The 20,116-nt window shown below is 47.3% G+C and overlaps 1 protein-coding gene across 1 annotated transcript in view; it reads right to left on the bottom strand.

Annotated features, from left to right (window-relative positions):
• Positions 1 to 2,935: 2,935 nt before the first annotated feature.
• Positions 2,936 to 20,116, bottom strand: part of INSR (insulin receptor) — a 180,983-nt gene continuing 163,802 nt past the window's right edge. Inside the window, exons 13-21 of the mRNA XM_031659063.1 lie at positions 18,949 to 19,108; positions 15,364 to 15,466; positions 13,197 to 13,264; positions 11,893 to 12,137; positions 10,230 to 10,340; positions 9,964 to 10,123; positions 7,947 to 8,076; positions 6,320 to 6,454; positions 2,936 to 4,260 (exon numbers count right to left, since the gene is read on the bottom strand). Coding sequence (XP_031514923.1) covers positions 3,906 to 4,260; positions 6,320 to 6,454; positions 7,947 to 8,076; positions 9,964 to 10,123; positions 10,230 to 10,340; positions 11,893 to 12,137; positions 13,197 to 13,264; positions 15,364 to 15,466; positions 18,949 to 19,108 — 1,467 coding nt within the window. The 3' untranslated portion in view covers positions 2,936 to 3,905. The remainder of the gene's footprint in view (positions 4,261 to 6,319; positions 6,455 to 7,946; positions 8,077 to 9,963; positions 10,124 to 10,229; positions 10,341 to 11,892; positions 12,138 to 13,196; positions 13,265 to 15,363; positions 15,467 to 18,948; positions 19,109 to 20,116) is intronic.

Raw genomic sequence — 20,116 nt, 5'->3', positions numbered from 1 at the left:
ACAGCTCCCGAAACCTGAACATTTTCTGATGCGTATTTGACATCATCAATGCAGAAAGTGACGTGCTTAGTATTCTCCTCCTGGAAGAAGAAACTCCTGTGTGGCTTTCACTACGTTAATTAAAAGGGTTTTAATCATAGTGAGACATCTTTAAAAACAAGCAACAAAAAGTGTTACCCTAAGCTGGTTTTGTTGCTTTTTGTTGTTGTTGTAATTTAACACTACAAACTCCCAGGACAACCATGTCTTTCTAGGACCAAAGTTTTATTGTTACAAAGTCAGCATTTCCTAATGTCAAAAGAGGCTTGCAACCCAATAGCTGTTTGCTCTTTTCACTGTGGCAGTAGAGTCAAATAAATGAAACTGGTGAACCCCATTTGCAAGGGGCAGGCCCAGCACCCTACCTTTCTCCAGGGCGGGTGGAGAAAGGTGAGTCTGCAAGGGCAGTGCCTAAAAGTACCAGAGCAGCAAGATTTGGGCCCCACTGGCCCTGCCTAGACTCTTGCATGGGTTATCAAAGCTGCACAAGGTTCAACAATATCAGCTTGAGGTCAATCAAACCCCAACACAGAGGTCCAAGGTGTTGTTGAAAAAAAAAAAAGTGTTCAGCACATTAATGGGTTTTGGATTGGAATTTCCTGCACATGCTCCCATCCCACTTGGAGAATTTTAAAAGACATTGTATTAGGTGTTTGTGTGTGAGGTGTATCACCAGCCTGAAAGGAGTGGGAATAAACCATCAGGGAGCTCAGGGCACCTTTGTGCTCACTTCAGGGGAATTCCATGGAACAGGTGGGAATGCTTGTTCTGAATCAAAGCCCGTCTTTGCCCCAGCAGCCATCTCTCACGAAAGGAAGGTACACCTTGCGGGCGTCCCTCATATATCAGATACATCATGATGGCCTGGAACTTAGTTTATGCTTGGGGAACATAGTGACAATAGATGGAGGATTTTTTTAAAAGGAAGATTAAATTCAGAGAAGAATATTACCAGCCAAGGAAGAAAAGGATCTATGCTCACATAAAAGCCATACCTTCTCCATCCCAACTCCCTCCCTCAGAATTCTTGCTGGTCCCTGGCATTCGAATCAGCTGATACACATGTTCCCTGATTCAGACCGGTTCCAGGTAGAATTCTGAAATCTCAAAGATGTCTGTGATTGAATCACATCTTAACAATACACTGAGGTAGACTGTGCTGGAAAACAAAAATCACTATCCCCCATTCACCTGTTTATTTTTCTTTGATAAAAATTTACACGCGCTCCGTTTTTTATGAGAGTGATTTTCAGAGTGATTTTATATATTAAAATAAATACTTTTTCCCCTAATATAAGAAAAACCTTTCTGAATTAGAAAAATGTGAAAATTGCAGCTAGTGTAGTATACAACCACTACAAATTGACTAGGAAGAGAACAAAATACCTAGATCTACGTGTTTTTTTTTTTTTAATTTACGTACAGACCCTCATATTTACAAAATAAATTTGGCAAAAATAATTTCTGTACTCTTGCTACTTGTACCCAATCACTGAGGCGTCTCAGCAATATTTTTACATGCTGTAATTTCTCGAATCATATAAATAAGATAGCAATAGACAATTGGGATTCGTGTCTACCTGTGTTCTTCATCAAGAATTGAGAGGGCGGCCGGGCGCGGTGGCTCAAGCCTGTAATCCCAGCACTTTGGGAGGCCGAGACGGGCGGATCACGAGGTCAGGAGATCGAGACCATCCTGGCTGACACAGTGAAACCCCGTCTCTACTAAAAAATACAAAAAACTAGCCGGGCGAGGTGGTGGGCGCCTGTAGTCCCAGCTACTCGGGAGGCTGAGGCAGGAGAATGGCGTGAACCCGGGAGGCGGAGCTTGCAGTGAGCTGAGATCCGGCCACTGCACTCCAGCCTGGGCGACAGAGTAAGACTCCGTCTCAAAAAAAAAAAAAAAAAAAAAAAAAAAATTGAGAGGGCTTGGAGGTTGCCATGATGACTCGATCCCATTCTTAAGCCCACAACTCTTAAGAGAAGAAAAGGAAGCAGTCAAAAAGTTGTAAGAAAATGCACTCGGGAATAACGCATGGGTGATGATTTTTTGATGAACCAAAGTGATGAGTTCACTGTGTTCTTTGAGCAGCTGTGGTGGTTCTTTTCACAAAGAGAAGAAACGGTGGATTCACGCCCATTCGGAAGTTCTTGGTGGTGCGAAAGGTCTTTTTCACGGTTTCTCCTCCAGACTCTGCTCTCTTAGGGACTGCAACATCGTAAGCGTCTGCGCATTCTGCTCAGGCACCACACCTGGCCCAGGTGAGGTCTCTGGGCTCAGAGCAGCTTCCGGGAGTTCAGTACTGAGGACCGTCGGATGCTCTCAGGGTGGAGGGGAGCAAGATGTACTCTCAGTGCACCTCTCTCTTATATTGCTTAGATGTTCCCAATATCCATCCAGGTTGTTGCTCTTTGGGATCTGATGTTCTTGTGTTTGCACAATAACGGTAGGATGTTCACACCCAGGAGAGGAAACGCCACGAGAGGTACACACAGAGAACCAGAGGATGAACATGGGTGTTCTTGAAGGCAGGCTCAGAGCTAGGTAGCTACCAGCTTATCCGAACAGGAACCTTCCAGCAGACCCGGTGCCTGAACGAGACCATCCACAAAACCTAGTCTCCCACACACTCCACGTGGCCTCACAGCGTCCAAAAGTGTTAGCAGCGAACGTGGCTTCATTCCCAGAAATGGATGCCTTTAAGACCAAACAAAGAGGCCACTTGTGCCTCACTCCCTCCCCTTCCCGGCCCCACAACAGGCAGACCAACTCATGTCTCCACTCCCCGCCAACCCCGGGGAATAGTCAATAACTTATGAGGCTAATACCAGAGACTTTAAAAATTAAATATGTTACAAATATATTCTCAAAACTCTGTCATCTCAGTTCTTCTTCTTTTTTTTTTTTTTTTCCTTTTTCTATTTTGTTTTTCCTTTCTTTCTTTCTTTTTTAATGTCCTAGCTTGGTTTGGTCTTGAAAAGATTCATAATCACTCCAAATGAAATGTTCCTCCCTTGGCTCCCAAAAAGCATCTTTCCACCAACGTGAAAGGAGGGTAGAAACCTGAGGCTAGACTTCTGACACAAGAAGAATCTGTCGAGAGCACAGTCTCCCAGTCGATAAGAAGGAAGGAGAGAGGGGGACATGAGCTCGCACCCTTGAGAAGAACCTTCGTGAGCCAATTCCCAAAGCATCAACTCCGCAAGGATACTTTGCACACACATCAGCCGTGTCGAATGGACACACACACGCATACACACGTGAGCACACGCCGGGACCACAGACCCTTATCCAAAGTATGAAAGCAGCAGCTATTGGTCAATTTGAGGAACTGATCTTGTAAAAAAAAAAAAAAAAAAGAAATCCTTCAGCCTGGATGAGGAAAAAAAAAAAAAAAAAAAAGCCTTCTTGAAGCCCAACCTGTAAAGCTTGAAATTCTTCTGGAACAGGGCTGGGTATTTTTTGTTTTGTTTTTTTTTCTTTCAAACTTTTGTTCCACAGACAAGAAGTTTTATCTTTTATACTGCAGCTCAGACACCAGCAAAAAACAAAAACAAAAAGAATTTGTAAAAACAAGTGCTGTCTTTCCATCTGCTGGGGGGACGGGGAGAAAAACAAAAAAAACACAAAATCCTGGTTTGAAACCGTCGTTGCTCCAAAAGGGCAGCAGTTAAATCCTCTGCGGGACTAGTTAAATTGGCAACCAAACGAGTCCATCTTAAGATGAACGGAAATGTATAGGAACGATCTCTGAACTCCATTGGACATGGTAAGAGTCGTGAGAATCCTGAGTTTTCCAGAGGCTTTCAAACCAGAGGAAAGTGACAATGGGAACCCCTGCCCGTCCCCGCCGCGGTAGGCACTGTTAGGAAGGATTGGACCGAGGCAAGGTCAGAATCCGCCCGTTTTTCTTGCCTCCGTTCATGTGGGTGTAAGGGATGTGTTCCTCGTAGCTCCGCTTGAAACCCAGCGAGGACCCTCCATCCCGGCCCCCCGCCTCCTCCCTCTGACAGTGCGAGGAACGGTCCAGGGGCACGTTCTCCATGTCCTCAAACTCCATCTCCAGCTCCTCATTCTCGGGAGCCTTGTTCTCCTCGCTATGAAAGAAAGACACCTCCGGAAAGCTGGGGTGCAGGTCGTCCTTGAGCAGGTTGACGATCTCCAGGAAGGTTGGCCTCATCTTGGGGTTGAATTGCCAGCACATGCGCATGAGGTCAGTGCTGCGGGGCAGAAGGACACGTCCTGGGTGAGTCTAGGGGCCCAGTCAAGCATCCTCCCAACCCCGCCCTCGTCCCTGCAGCCAACACCCACGGACCACACGTGTTCACATCAGATGCTGGCTGTGTGTGTGGACAATTGTCAAGGCAGAAATAGCAATGCTGGAGGTTCTGAGAGATGGCGTTTTCTTTTTGCTTTTCTTCTTTTTGTGGACACAGGGTCTCATTCTATTACCCAGGCTGGAGTGCAGTGGCATGATCATAGCTCACTGCAGCCTCTGCCTCCTAGGCTCAAGCAATCCTCTCACCCAGCCTCCCAAGTAGCTGGGACCACAAGTGTGCACCATCATGCCTAGCTAATTTTTCTATGTTTTGCAGAGACAGGGTTTTGCTATCTTGCCCAGGCTGGTCTCAAACTCTAGGCTCAAGTGATCCACCCACCTTGGCCTCCCAAGATGCTGGGATTACAGGTGTGAGCCACCATGCCTGGCCACTTTTTTTTTCTTTTTCTTTTCTTTTTTTGAAACAGGGTTTCTCACATTGTCACCCAGGATGGAGTGCAGTGGCTCAATCATAGCTCATTGCAGCCTTGAACTCCTGGGCTCAAGCAATCCTCCTGCCTCAACCTCCCAAAGTGCTGAGATTACAGGCAAGAGCCATCCTGTCCAGCCTGAATTTTTTTTTTTTTTTTTTTTTTTTGGAGACAGAGTCTCGCTCTGTCACCCAGGCTGGAGTGCAGTGGCGTGATCTCGGCTCACTGCCAGCTCCGCCTCCCAGGTTCATGCTATTCTCCTACCTCAGCCTCCCGAGTAGCTGGGACTACAGGCGCCCGCCACCATGCCTGGCTAATTTTTTGTATTTTTAGTAGAGACCAGGTTTCACCGTGTTAGCCAGGATGGTCTCGGTCTCCTGAACTCGTGATCTGCCCGCCTCGGCCTCCCACAGTGCTGGGATTACAGGCATCAGCCACCGCGCCCGGCTGAAAGATGGTTTTGAAAAGGGTTGCCTCATTTCAAAACTGGATCGAGAGTAATCCCAGCACTTTGGGAGGCTGAGCCAGGAGGCTGAGTCCAGGAGTTCAAGGTTGCAGTAGCTGTGATTGCAGCACTGCACTCTACCAGCCTGGGTGACAGAGCGAGACTTCATCTAAATATATATATACGTACATTTGGAGGGGGGGAATACATAATATGTATGCCTGACAAAATTTTTGTGTGTCTGTGTTTGTTTTTGAGACAGAATCTCGCTCTGTCACCCAGGCTGCTGTGCAATGGCGCAGTCTCTGCTCACTGCAACTTCTGCCTCCCAGATTCAAGCAATTCTCCTGCCTCAGCCTCCTGAGTAGCTGGGATTACAGGTGCCCACCACCACACCCAGGTAATTTTTGTATTTCCAATAGAGATGGGGTTTCACCATGTTGGCCAGGCTGGTCTTGAACTCCTGACCTCAGGTGATCTGTTCGCCTTGGTCTTCCAAATTGCTGGGATTACAGCCACCCATTCCCAGCCACGTGACAAAATTTTCAGCGTATAAATAATTAACAGCCAAACATAGGTCTCGCTCCCCCGACCCCAGGTCTCCAGTTCCCTTCTCCCAAGATAACTACTGCTACGGGTTTCTTGTGCAACATTCCAACTATACAATATGCAAGAAAATCTTACGATTTGTGAACACAAGCATGCCAGTAAAGACATAATATGTAAACAAGCACATATGTAAATACGTGTGCTTATAAAGATACGTAAACAAGGTATACATGTGCCATATGCTGATGTACACGTAAACATACAGTATGCAAACATAAATACCTATGTAAATATATAATATGCAAACAAGCATACATGTAGCACATATGGAAACTCAAGTGTGTGTACCACCATGCAATATGCAAATGCAAACACGCATGTAAAGACAAGCTATGCAAACACAAACACACCTGTAACATATAGCATGCAAACACAGTGAGCGTGTAGGCATAGGAAAGGCAAAAGCAAGCACACGTGTAAAGGGCAATACCCTTTCAATGCACACCTCACACACCTCAAACCCTTTCTACACTTACACTCTCTCTGGACAGTTGTCGGGTTGATCCAGATACCCTCCGTCCATGACAAATTTCAACACCTGTTCATTAGACAGGCCTTGGTAAGGCTGTTCTGCCAAGCTGGTGATTTCCCAAAGGACCACGCCAAAGGACCTGTCAATGACAGTGGAGAGTAGTAACAAAGAAACCATTCACACACACACACGCAAACACACACGCAAACACACACACATGCACACAGGTAAACTAGCACACAACACACACAAACACACATGCAAACACATGCACACACACACGCAAAAACACACAAACACACACAAACACGCACACAGGCAAACTAGCACACACATGCAAACACATATGCAAACGCATGCACGCACACAGGCAAACACACACAGGCAAACTAGCACACACACATGCAAACACACACGTGTGCACACATGTAAATACACAAACACATGCAAACACACGTGCACACACACGCAAATACACACAAACACAAACACATGCACACAGGCAAACTAGCACACACACGCAAACACACATGTAAACACGCACGCAAACACATGCACACAAACACACGCAAACACACAGGCACACACACATTTAATACACACACAAACACGCACACATATGCATACACATACACACGAACAGGCAAACACACACGTGTGCACACACATGCAAACACACCCAAACACATGCAAACACACACATGTGCACACATGCAAATACACGCACACACGTGCACACACACATGCAAATTCACACACACATACACAAACACGCACACAGGCAAAATAGCACACATGCAAACACATGCACGCACACACACACACGTTTAATACACAAACACGCAAACACATACACATACACACACACACGCGCTCACACACATGCAAATACACAAACGCACACACACACACACACAAACACGCAAACACATCTCTTGGTTTGCGAGAACATGGTTGGCCAGTTAATAAAACAATTCATGCTGCGGTCCATAAATGCTATGGAAGGAAAATCAATCTTGGGGCCCCCAAATCACTAAACTCAAGGAAAAAGTCCAGCTGGGAACTGCTTGAACAAACTTGCCTCCCACTCTATTCAAAGTCCCCCCTCTGCTCACTGAGAAACATGCATATCTGATTGGCTCCTTTGGAGAGGCTCATTAGAAACTCAAAAGAATGCAACCATTTGTCTCTTATCTACCTATGACCTGGAAGACCCCTCCCCGCTTCTAGTTGTCCCGCCTTTCCAGACCCAACCAATGGTCATCTTGCATATGTTGATTGATGTCTCACGTCTCCCTAAAATATACGTATAAAACCAAGCTGTGCCCTGACCACCTTGGGCACATGTGGTCAGGATCTCCTGAAGCTGTGTCATGAGTACACGTCCTCAACCTTGGCAAAATAACCTTCCTAAATTAACTAGACCTGTCTCAGATTTTCGGGGTTCACAATGCCTACAGGATTAATCAGGACTTAAGAGTAGCCATGGGAAGGTCCTCAGACAGGACGCTGCCTTCCTTTCCTTGATGGGGGGTCCAGGAGGATGGCAGGCTTCCATCCCCCGCTCTTGGCTGTTACTAGCACCTGGAATTCAAGCCCAGCGTCCGTCCACCCCTCCACACACAACTCACCACATGTCAGAAGAAGTGGTAAAGACCCCATCCTTCAGGGACTCCGGCGCCATCCACCGTACAGGGAGCAGACCCTTGCCTCCTTTCCGGTAGTAATCCGTTTCATAGATGTCTCTGGTCATTCCAAAGTCTGACAACACAAACGATTCACATGCTCTTAACCTTCAGCCTTGGTCCTACCATCTGCCATCTTGACTGCCCCACCTCTCACGGAGCCCTAAGAGCGGTTCACCTGGCCCTGGTGTGTGCTCACCTGGGTGGTAGCCAAATCCAGTAAGAAGGGATTCTGAGGGTGCACATGGGGAAGTGAAGGGGGAAGATGGGCTACTATTTAAAGGGAGGGAAAAGAAGGTACCAAATGACAAAGAAGCTACATTTTTCTTTTTCTTTTTCTTTTTTTTTTAATATGGAGTCTCACTCTGTCCTCCAGGCTGGAGTGTGGTGGTGCGATCTTGGTTCACTGCAACCTCTACCTCCCTGATTCAAGCAATTCTCCTGCCTCAGCCTCCTGAGTAGCTGGGATTACAGCTGTCTGCCACTATGTCTAGCTAATGTTTTGTATTTTGAGTAGAGATGGGGTTTCACCATTTGACCAGGCTGGTCTCGAACTCCTGACCTCCAGTAATCCGCCCGCCTCAGCCTCCCAAAGTGCTGGGATTACAGGTGTGAGCCACTGCGCCTGGCCAGGAGATGTCTTTTTGAGTCGTAAATAGAATCATATCACTTCCTGCTGCCCCTTGCTAATGTAAGATAATGTCGAGATGACTTGCTGTGACATACAAGGTCCTTCTCGGTCTGGTTTCTGCCTCTCTCCTCGACCTCACATCTCACGCTGCTCTGGTCCCCTCTATATTCCTTTTTTGTTTGTTTTTTTTGAAATAGCGTCTCACTATTGCCCAGGCTGGAGTGCAGTGATGCAGCCACAGCTCACTGCAGCCTCCACCTCCTGGGCTCAAGCAATCCTCCCACCCCAGCCTCCTGAGTAGCTGGGACCACAGATGTGCACCACCACACCCCTTTTTAAAAAAATTTTTCATAGAGATGGAGTCTCACTATGTTGCCCAGGCTGGTCTCAAACTCCTGGACTCAAGCAGTCCTCACACCTTGGCCTTCCAAAGCACTGAGATTACAGGCGGGGCCCCCAGTCCTACAAACATATCTTTTAAAGAAGTGAATGGGTAAATGAGTTTATCAATACATGCAATTAAATGACAGCCTGGGGTGGGGGCGGTCCCCATCCAAAATCTTGCCCAGGCCAGGCACAGTGGCTCATGCCTGTAATCCCAGTGCTTTGGGAGGCCAACACGGGTGGATCATTTGAGGTCAGGAGTTTGAGACCATCCTGGCCAACACGGTGAAACTCCATCTCTACTAAAAATACAAAAATTAGCTGGGTGTGGTGGCGCATGCCTGTAATCCCAGCTACTTGGGAGACTAAGGTGGGAGAATCGCTTGAACCTGAGAGGTGGAGGTTTCAGTGAGCCGAGATCCTGTCACTGCACTCCAGCCTGGGTGACAGAACAAGACTCCATCTCATAAAAAAGAAAAAAAAAAAAGCCAGTGTGGTAGCTCACACCTGTAATCCCAGCACTTTGGGAGGCCAAGGCAGGAGGATCACGAGGTCAGGAAATCAAGACTATCCTGGCCAACGTGGTGAAACTCCATCTCCACTAAAAATACAAAAATTAGCCAAGTGTGGTGGTACACACCCGTAGTCCCAGCTACTCGGGAGGCTGAGGCAGGTGAATCACTTGAACCTGGGAGGCGGAGGTTGCAGTGAGCCAAGATTGCACCACTGCACTCCAGCCTGGGCAACAGAGTAAGACTCCGTCTCAAAACAAACAAACAAAAACAAACAAAACAAAACAAAACAAAAAACAAAAAACAAAAACAAAAAGAAGTATCTTGCCCCTTTTATACTATCAGAAAAGACTTAGCGGCTCATTATAGACAACTTCCTTCTGAAATCAAAACTGGCCTGGGTCGTTACGTTTTCAAAGCAGAAAGCCAGACGAACCTCCGATTTTGACAGTAAAATCGTGGGCGACCATGCAGTTTCTCGCTGCCAGGTCCCGATGCACGAACTTCTTGGCATTCAGGTAGGCCATCCCGTCAGCAATCTCCGCCGCCATCTGAATCATCTCTTGCAGGGTAGGGGGAGGGCGGCCAGGATTATTCTAAAACCGAAACATGGGGTTGGTGTTTCAGCAGCACCGGGATTCCAGGAGGCCGGGAGCAGGTGCCCCACCGAGTATCCCGCTGGGTCCCCCCGAGGCAGCTCACCTCAGCCTCTGGCCGCAGAGAACGGAGGTAGCTCTTCAGGTCTCCGTGAGCCATCAGCTCCATCACCACCAGCGTGGGCTGGCCCTTGGACACCACTCCCAGGAGACGCACCTGCAGAGCAAGCCACCAGGGTTCTTGGAGGGGGGTCTGTGATTCGACTCACCAAGGTTCTCCCTGCCTGGTGTCTATGTCACACACAGCACCCTGTGGCCTGGATGCAGTGTGCTCAGCCCTGGTCTAGGGGAGCAGACAGGCCTTTGTATTTTTTTTTTTTTTAATTTTCGAGATGGAATCATGCTCCGTTACCCAGGCTGGAGTGCAGTGGTGTGATCTCAGCTCACTGCAACCTTCGCCTCCCAGGTTCAAGCAATTCTCCTGCCTCAGTCTACCGAGTAGCTGGGGTTACAGATGCCCACCAGCACACCCGGCTAATTTTTGTATTTTTAGTAGAGACAGGATTTCTCCATGTTGGTCAGGTTGATCTTGAACTCCTGACCTCTGGTGATCCGCCTGCCTCAGCCTCCCAAAGTGCTGGGATTACAGCCACCACGCCCAGCCAGGCCTTTGTATTTTAACCATTCTCTCTGCCTGGCTCTCTGTTCCCTGCCACATCCACAGGGTCCAGCTCCTCATGTCCTTTAAGTCTTTGCTCAAATACACCCTTGTCCAAACCTTCTTTCTTCCCTTTCTTCATGTTTCCATAGCATTTTCTCCTAATGTATAAAGGGTTTGGAGTCGGCCGGGGACAGTGGCTTATGTCTGTAATCCCAGCACTTTGAGAGGCTGAGGCCGGTGGATCACCTGAAGTCAGGAGTTCGAGACCAGTCTGGCCAACATGGCAAAATCCCATCTCTACTAAAAATACAAAAATTAGCCGGGTATGGTGGTGGGCTCCTGTTATCCCAGCTACTCAGGAGGCCGTGGCAGGAGAACTGCTTGAACCCGGGAGGCAGAGGTTGAGTGAGTCAAGATTGTGCCACTATACTCCACCCTGGGCGACAGAGAGAGACTCTGTCTTAAAAATATATAAAAATAAAAATAAAGGTTTTGGAGTCTATCTCCACCTCCTGTTTTGGAAGCTCTACAGGGGCAGGAATCCACTGTATCGCAGGGACAAGAGCAGGGTTTTAAATGCCCCACAAATATGTGTGGCAAGGATGAAAGCACATGGGACTCAAAGAGAAACAAAGGAGCAGAAAGGCAGGAAGAGTTTGCGCTGCCTTCAAGGGAGAGTAGGAATGATGGCAGGTGGTATGAGGTGGACCTCTGTGTGGTCCTGGGTTACAAAGGAGCCAGGAAAAAGCAAGAAATGGAGGAGTCCAAAAAGCAACGGAAGATTCTGGAAAATGATGGAAGAGTCCAGAAAGTGGTAGAAGATTCCAGAAAATGATGGAAGATTCTAGAAAGTGATGAAAGAATCTGGAAAGCAATGAAGCATTCCAGAAAGTGATAAGACAGTGATAGAGTCTGGTTCCAGGCGAAGTGGGAGAGGATGTGATTTGAGAAGGGAACAATCCCTCCCCACACCTTTAGGATGGGTAGTAGAGTGGGGGTTGGGCAGGAGGTTACACCCAGTGTCCTCTGTCACTCTGTGCAGGAGGAGGAGGCAGAGAGAGGGAAGGGGCAGGAAAGCCAGCCCGTGTCCCACCCCCACTGGACTCACCACATGATGGCAGGTGAAGCCCTTCATGACCGAGGCCTCATTGAGGAACTCAATCCGCTCTCGGAGACTGGCTGACTCGTTGACTGTCTTCACTGCCACGCGGGTCTCTGCCTCACCCTTGATGATGTCCCTGGCGTTGCCCTCATACACCATGCCGAAGGAGCCCTGCCCCAGCTCTCGAAGGAGGGTGATCTTCTCTCGAGGCACCTCCCACTCGTCCGGCACATACACAGAGCATGGAAACACTACTTCTCACTTATCTACACAGCATCTTTGGTGGATCCCTTGGGGGTCTGCAGCCACCTTCCACCCAAGCCCTCACCCAAACCCCCTCGAAAACACTCATGAAGTGAGTTCTATGATCCAGGACCCATGCCAGGCACTGGGCATATGGCTGAGAACAGGACAGGCATCTGCACCCATGGAGAGGGCATGGCAGAGACTCAAGGAAGGAGCCACAACTGATTCAAGATCCTGGTCAATATGTCCTGAGGCAAACCAGCATCCCCATCCTTCTTGTCTGATTTCAGACCCTTGCCACGGAATGGTGCTACTTCCTACCTGAGACTACTGTTTCTGCAAAGTGCCAAGGGGGTGGAAGATAGGTTGTAATAAGTTGGGGGTAAAAAAAAGCCAAGATACTTGGCAGCTCTTCCCATGAAAAGGTGGAGTCTATCTCACCACCCCTTGGCCCTGGGCATGGCCTTGTGAGTTATTTTGGTCAATGGGAATCAGCAGGAACAACCCAAGCAGAAACTCGGAATGGACTATTGCCCTGGAGCTTACCCTCTCTTGCTACTAGGAACCAACAGAGTACCATATAATGAAGCCTAGGCCAGCCTGCTGGAGCCTAAGAGGCCACATGGACAGAGTGAGGCTCAGCCTCCCCCAGCTTAGGGCCCCCATGTTGGGACCACCCAGTCTGCCGACCATCAGACATGTGAGTGAAATCATCTAAGACTACCAAGTGCTAGCTGACACACCAGCAAAATGTAGCTACATGGGTGAAGCCAGGCAAGACCAGAAGAAGAACCGCCCAGCTGAGCCCAGCCCAAGTTGTCGACCCCATCCAAGGGTCCCAGACCAGCTAGATGAGCCCATCCAGGCAGATGCCAAATACCATGTGTGCACATGCACACAGTAATGAGGTTTCTGCAGCAAGGGCAGTTTCACAAGCTCAAATGACTAAGAGGGCTTTTCTTGGCCTCCCTGGGGAACCCATCCTTCACTCTTACTCAATGGTGAAGGCAAAGGAAGCTGTTGAGTAGGGTACTGGTCACCCACAGGGAAGGGATGGTACTCACCATCACTGGCACTGAGATACTCAGGGTTTGAAGAAGCGTAAAGCGGTCCCAGAGGCCCATCTGGCTGCCTGGAGGAGAAAAATGAGGCACGTTAGCTTGAGGTTCTCATGGGACTCTGCAGGTCTCCAGAAAGGGGTTTCATACAAGACTCCTCAAGGCAAATGGCAGCCCTTACCAGCAGAATCCCCATAATTCTAGATGCAGTCTAGGGCAGGGATGGGGGACCTTTATGTTTTGAATGGAAGCCCATCAGACAAGTACTTAAATACATCAACATGGCAGCAGCACTGGTTTAATCATAGATCACTGCAGTCTCGACCTTCTGGGCTCCAGAGATCCTCTCACCTCAGCTTTTTGAATAGCTGGGAATACAGGTGCTCACCACCACACCTGGCTGCTAATTTTTAAAATTTCGTAGAGACAGGGTCTCACTATGTTGCCCAGGCTGGTCTTGAACTCTTGGTCTCAAGTGATCCTCCTGCCTCATCCTCCTGAGTGGCTGGGATTACAGATGTGCACGACCATGCAGGGCTCTGGCTGGCTTTTATTATAATTTATGGCCGTCTATGTAACACTTAAAAGCCACTCACTCAGTACTGTTCTACAGCGAGCTCATCCCGACTAATGAGAAACAATTATTAAATTTTCAGGAAACGAGTGAGCCAGTTATTATATACAAGCATCATTAAAGATTAAATTGTACAATGCCTTCCAAATAGAACAAAAAATGTAAATTATAGAGGCTTGCAATTAAATAAATTACCCTAAAAGCAAAGACAATACATGTTCAAAACTCATCACTTTCTAACTCTCATACTCCATTTTACTATGATCAATGCAGTTGAGGTTATTTACCTTATATCATTTATACACCATATTGTGTCCATAGGGTGAATTCAATGGGGACCTATCATGTGTCTCTTTCTGACACTGTGCTCAGTAATATTATGTCTACAGCTTGAAATTAGACATGCTGGGAATATTTACATTACAGAAACTGGCAAATGCTATAACTTGGGACTGGATTTGTTGTTCTGTTGTTTGTCCAGGCTTGAGAAAGTGATGAGAAAAATGTTTTTTGTTTTGTTTTTGAGACAGAGTCTCACTCTGTTGCCCAGGGTGTAGCGCAATGGTGCGATCTCAGCTCACTGCAACCTCTGCCTCCCGGGTTCAAGCGATTCTCCTGCCTCTGCCTCCTGAGGAGCTGGGATTACAGGCGCGCACCACCACACCCTGCTAATTTTTGTATTTTTAGTAGAGAAGGGGTTTCACCATGTTGGTCAGGCTGGTCTCGAACTCCTGACCTCATGATCCGCCCGCCTCGGCCACTCAAAGTGCTGGGATTACAGGTGTGAGCCACCGCGCCCAGCCAAGAAAAATGTTTAATCATGTAGATTAAACTTAAAAGCATGTCATGTCTGCAACTGTGACATTGCACATGGCACAAAACATTACGAAAATGTTCTTCTGGTATTTAAAAATTATTATCTGACTCAGCAAAGACATCACTCATATCACTGATGAACATCTATGTCTTATTTCAGTTTTGTCCTCACTTTGTTGCCCAGGCTGGAGTGCAACGGCGGGATCTTGGCTAGCTGCAACGTCCACCTCCAAGGTTCAAGTAATTCTCCTGCCTCGGCCTCCTGAGTAGCTGGGATTCCAGGCGCCTACTACCACGCCCAGCTAATTTCTTAGTATTTTTAGTAGAGATGAGGTTTCACCATGTTGGCCAGGCTGGTCTCAAACTCCTGACCTCAGGTGATTCACCTGCCTTGGCCTCCCAAAATGCTAGGATTACAGGCATGAGCCACTGTGCCCAACCATGTCCTACTCTTTAATGTAGATTTTGAAAAATTAATCAACATTCACATTGGAGCTATGCTTGTTTAATTAATTGCAATAATAGGTTGGCTTCAGATATAAAGGTTTGGGCAAAAAAATAAAAAATCAACAAAAACATTCTGTGAGAATCAACTGGCTAGAGGGAATTTACAATAAAGAGTTGTATATATCATACTATGACAATTATCTGTAAATTGCACATTACACATCCTATTTCAGTAAAATTCATAATAAACTTACATATACCTATACCTATATCAAGGCATAATTTCCCCCAGAGAACCAATGGTTCCCATGACACCACTGAACTCACTCAACTCACCTCTTTCTCAGGAATAGATAAATACTTCCAATCACAATACTGAAGAGAAAGACAAAGATGAGGGGGCCGATGATAATTTTTGCAATATTTGATGGGACATCTACTGAAATAGAATAAGAAAATACATGTTTCATATCAATGTGTTCCCAAGAAAGTTAACACCAAAAATCACATCCACTCCTGGAATGGGTGGGCCACCCTGTTTCCTCCCTCCCTTGTCCATGAACTTCTCTGCTACTCTTCCATACCCTGATTTTGTTCAGTAGGTTCCCACTGAACCTACTGAGCAGTAAGTTCAGTAGGACCAGGCAGTGGGCTCAGAGGTCAGTATTCTGTTAGCACACTGTTCCCCACCCCCACTCCCAAATCACTGCTCATTTCCACCCCTTCTACATCTCAGGTAGTGGATGCAGGACGCCATACTGTCAGTTTAATGCTCTGCTGCTGCCCCTCTGAAATGCTTATTCGTTTTATTTTAATCTTTATTTAGTTATTTATTTTTGTGACGGAGTCTTGCTCTGACACCCAGGCTAGAGTTCAGTGGCACGATCTCGGCTCACTGGAACCTCCTCCTTCCAGGTTCAAGCGATTCTCTTGCCTCAGCTTCCCGAGTAGCTGGGATTACAGGTATGCACTACCACGCCCGGCTAATTTTTGTACATTTAGTAGAGATGGGGTTTCACTTTGTTGGCCAGGCTGGTCTCAAACTCCTGACCTCAGGCGATCCTCCCGCCTCAGCCTCCGAAAGTGCTGGGATGACAGGCGTGAGCCACCGCGCCCGGCCAAATTCTTAATAATTTTAAAGCAAGGAGCTCTGCATTTTCAGTTTTCACTGGGTCTTGCAAATTATATAGCTAGTCTCGATCCCAGCGTGACTTTCGACAGACGTAAAATTCTTTTGATTTTTATGTTTTAGAGACAGGGTCTTGCTCTGTCACCCAGGCTGGAGTATAGTGGCACAATCACAGTTCACTGCAACCTCAAACTCCTGGGCCCAAGTGATCCTCCTGTCTCAGCCTCCCAAGTAGCTGGGATTACAGGCATGTACCACCACAGCTGGCTAATTTTTGTGGAGACAGAGTCTCGCTATATTACTCAGACCGGTCTCTAATGCCTATCCTCAAGCAATCCTCTTGCCTCAGCCTCCCACAGTGCTGGGATTACAGGTGTGAGCCACCACACCCAGCCGAAAAACTCTAATAACAAAGATAGAGATGCTAGCAACAGGGGCCAGGTACTTAACATTTGTGTCATTAAAATGTCCCTCCACCTCCTGGAGTGGTTCTGTTATTATCTCCATGTACAGATGAGCAAGTGCAGGGTTGCCAGATAAAGAAAATGTGATACATACATACCATGGAATACTACACAGCCATAAAAAAGAATGAGCTCATGTTCTCTGCAGCAACATGAATGGAGCTGGAGGTGATTATGCTAATTGAATTCACACAGGAACACAAAACCAACTACCTCATATTCTCCCCCATAAGTGAGAGTAAGACACAGAGCACACATGGACAGAAAGAAGGGAACAGTAGACACCGGGACTGATATGGTTTGGATCTGTGTCCCCACCCAAAGCTCTTGTGGAAATGCAATCCCCAATGTTGGAGGAGTGGCCGGGTGGGACGTGATTGGATCATGGAGGCAGTTTCTAACGGGTTAGCAACATCCCTCCTGGGTACTGTATAATGAGTGGGTTCTCATGGGATCTGGTGGTTTAAAAAGTATATAGCACCATCCCCCCGTCTTAACACCTTGCTCCCATTTTTGCCTTCCACCATGATTGAAAGTTTCTTGAGGCCTCCTCAGAAGTTGAGCAGATGCCAGCATCATGGTTCCTGTACTGTCTGCAGAACTGGGAGCCATTAAACCTCTTTTCTTTATAAATTACTGAGTCCTAGTCTCAGGCTTCTTTTCTTTTCTTTTTTCTTTTCTTTTCTCTTCTTTTCTTTTTTCTTTCCCTCCTTCCTTCTTTTCTTTTTTCTTTTCCTTTCTTTCTTTCTCTCTTTTTCTTTTTCTTCTCTCTCTCTTTCACTCTTTCTTTCTTTCTTTTTTTATTTTTTGAGACAGAGTCTCACTGCATTGCCCGGGCTGGAGTGCAGTGGCATGATCTCGGCTCACTGCAACCTCCACCTCCCGGGTTCAAGCAATTCTCCTGCCTCAGCCTCCCAAGTAGCTGGGATTACAGGCACACATCACCATGCCCAGCTAATTTTTTTTTTATTTTTAGTAGAAATAGGGTTCCACCATATTAGCTAGGCTGGTCTCAAACTCCTGACCTCGTGATCTGCCCACCATGGCCTCCCAAAGTGCTGGGATTACAAGCGTGAGTCACCGTGCCCATCCTCTTTCTCTCTTTTTCTTTTCTCTTTTCTTTTCTTTTTTCTTTCTTTCTTTCTTTCTTTCTTTCTTTCTTTCTTTCTTTCTTTCTTTCTTTTCTTTCTTCTTTCTTTCTCTTTCTTTCTTTCCCTCTCTTTCTTTCTTTCTTTCTCTCTCTCCCTATCTTTCTCCTTCCTTCCTTCCTTCTTTCCTTCCCTCCTTCCTTTCTTCTTTTTTTTCTTTCTTTCCTTCCTGTCTGTCTGTCTCTTTTTTTTTTTTTTTTGAGACAGGGTCTCGCTCTGTTGCCCAGGCTGGAGTGCAGTGGTACAATCTCGGCTCACTGCAACCTCTGCCTCCCCAGTTCAAGCAATTCTCCCACCTCAGCCTCCCAAGTGGCTGGGACTACGGGCGCACACCACCATGCCCAGCTAATTTTTGTATTTTTTGGTAGAGATGGGGTTTCACCATGTTGGCCAGGCTGGTCTGAAACTCCTGACCTCAAGTGATCCGCCCACCTCGGCCTCCCGAAGTGCTGGGATTACAGGTGTGAGCCACTGTGCCCAGCCAGGTATTTCTTTAATGCAGTGTGAGTACAGACTAACTCAGGTGCCTACTTGAGAGTGGTGGGTGAGAAGAGGGAAAGGATCAAAAAATGACCTATCTGGTACTATGCTGATTACATGGTTGACAAAATTATCTGTACGGCAAACCCCCAACGACACACAATTTTCTTATATAATGAACTGCATAAGTACCTCTGAAACAAAAATAAAAGTGCTTTTTCTTTTTTTTTAAAGTGCAGGATCAGTCCAGGCATGGTGACTCATGCCTGTAATTCCAGCACTTTGGGAGGCTGAGGTGGGTGGATCACTTGAGGTCAGGAGTTTGAGACCAGCTGGCCAACATGGTGAAATGCCATCTCTACTAAAAATACAAAAATTAGCAAGGCGTGGTGGTGTGCACCTGTAGTCCCAGTTACTGTGAGGCTGAGGTGGGAGAATCACTTGAACCTGGAAGGCAGAGGCTACAGTGAGCCAAGATTGTGCCACTGCACTCCAGAACAAGCGTCCATCTCAAACAATAAAAAAGTGCAGGATCAGAGAGGGCAAGCACCTAGCCCCAGTCACACAGCGGCAGCTGGTAGGTTGGAGAGTCAAGGCCAGGACCAGCACCTATGGCCTCTCCATGTCATCCTCTTAAATGTCCCACCATGCTCAGTGCTAAGCACAGCTCCAACTAGCTGAGGCTGCCATGGAGACTTACAATAGTCCGTCACGTAGAAATAGGTGGGCTCCGTCCAGGAGCCGTTGCCCGCGAGGGAGGTGGCCCGGACTCGCACGCTGTAGTTCCCCGGCGACAGCCCGCGCAGCCTGCAGCCCCGTTCCAGAGCGAAGTGCTTGCGGGACACACAGAGATGCAGCTCCTGGAAGGAAGACAGGAGGAGGAGGAGGGTGGCTGAGTTTTGCACATTTGGGAGTGTCCGCCCCTAGCAGGGAGCTCACAGCCAGGATCCTGGTCAGAAAGGACGCCAAGGCAGCAAAGCACAGACTAAGACACACAGGTGACTTTGAGAATTGCAGAATTTTATAACCACAGTGATAGGGATAAGGATATAGATACAGAGATGATCATGATTGGAAAGGGCCAGACTTCCTAAGCCAGAAGCCGAGCATTAAACCCTGATGGTTTCTTTTCTTTTTTCTTTTTCTTTTTTTTTTTTTTTTTGAGACGGAGTTTCACTCTTGTTGCCCAGGCTGGAGTGCAATGGTGCAATCTCGGCTCACTGCAACCTCCACCTCTCGGGTTCAAGCAATTCTCCTGCCTCAGCCTCCTGAATAGCTGGGATTACAGGCACCCACCACCACGCCCGGCTAATTTTGCATTTTCAGTGGAGTCAGGGTTTTACCATGTTGGCCAGGCTGGTCTCAAACTCCTGACCTCAAGTGATCTGCCCACCTCGGCCTCCCAAAGTGCTGAGGTTATGGGCGTGAGCCACCGCACCCGGCCCTATTATCTATTTTCTATTAATATTACTTTCTATAATATTATCTTTCTAAACATCATTTGTTTTGTTTTTAATTGACAACAGTCGTATAGGTCTGGCATAGTGGCTCATGCCTGTAATCCCAGCCCTATGGGAGGCCATGACGGGAGGATCACTGGAGTCCAGGAATTAGAGACCAACGCGGGCAACATAGTGAGACCCCATTTCCACAGAAAATAGAACAATTAGCCAGGCACAGTGGTTCACGCCTGTAGTCCCAGCTACTCAGGAGGCTAAGGTGGGAGAATCACTTGAGCCCAGGAGGTCAAGGGTGCAGTGAGCTATGAAAGCTCCACTGCACTCCAGCCTGGGTGACAGGCTAGACCCTGTCTATAAAATAAACAAACAAAAATAAAAATAATAGTGGTATACACGTATGGGGTACAG

The sequence above is a fragment of the Papio anubis genome, chromosome 20 (assembly GCF_008728515.1).
Source record: "Papio anubis isolate 15944 chromosome 20, Panubis1.0, whole genome shotgun sequence".
Taxonomy (NCBI): Eukaryota; Metazoa; Chordata; class Mammalia; order Primates; family Cercopithecidae; genus Papio; species Papio anubis.
Note: the sequence above shows the minus strand (reverse complement) of the source record. Positions and strands in the feature narration are given on the sequence as shown.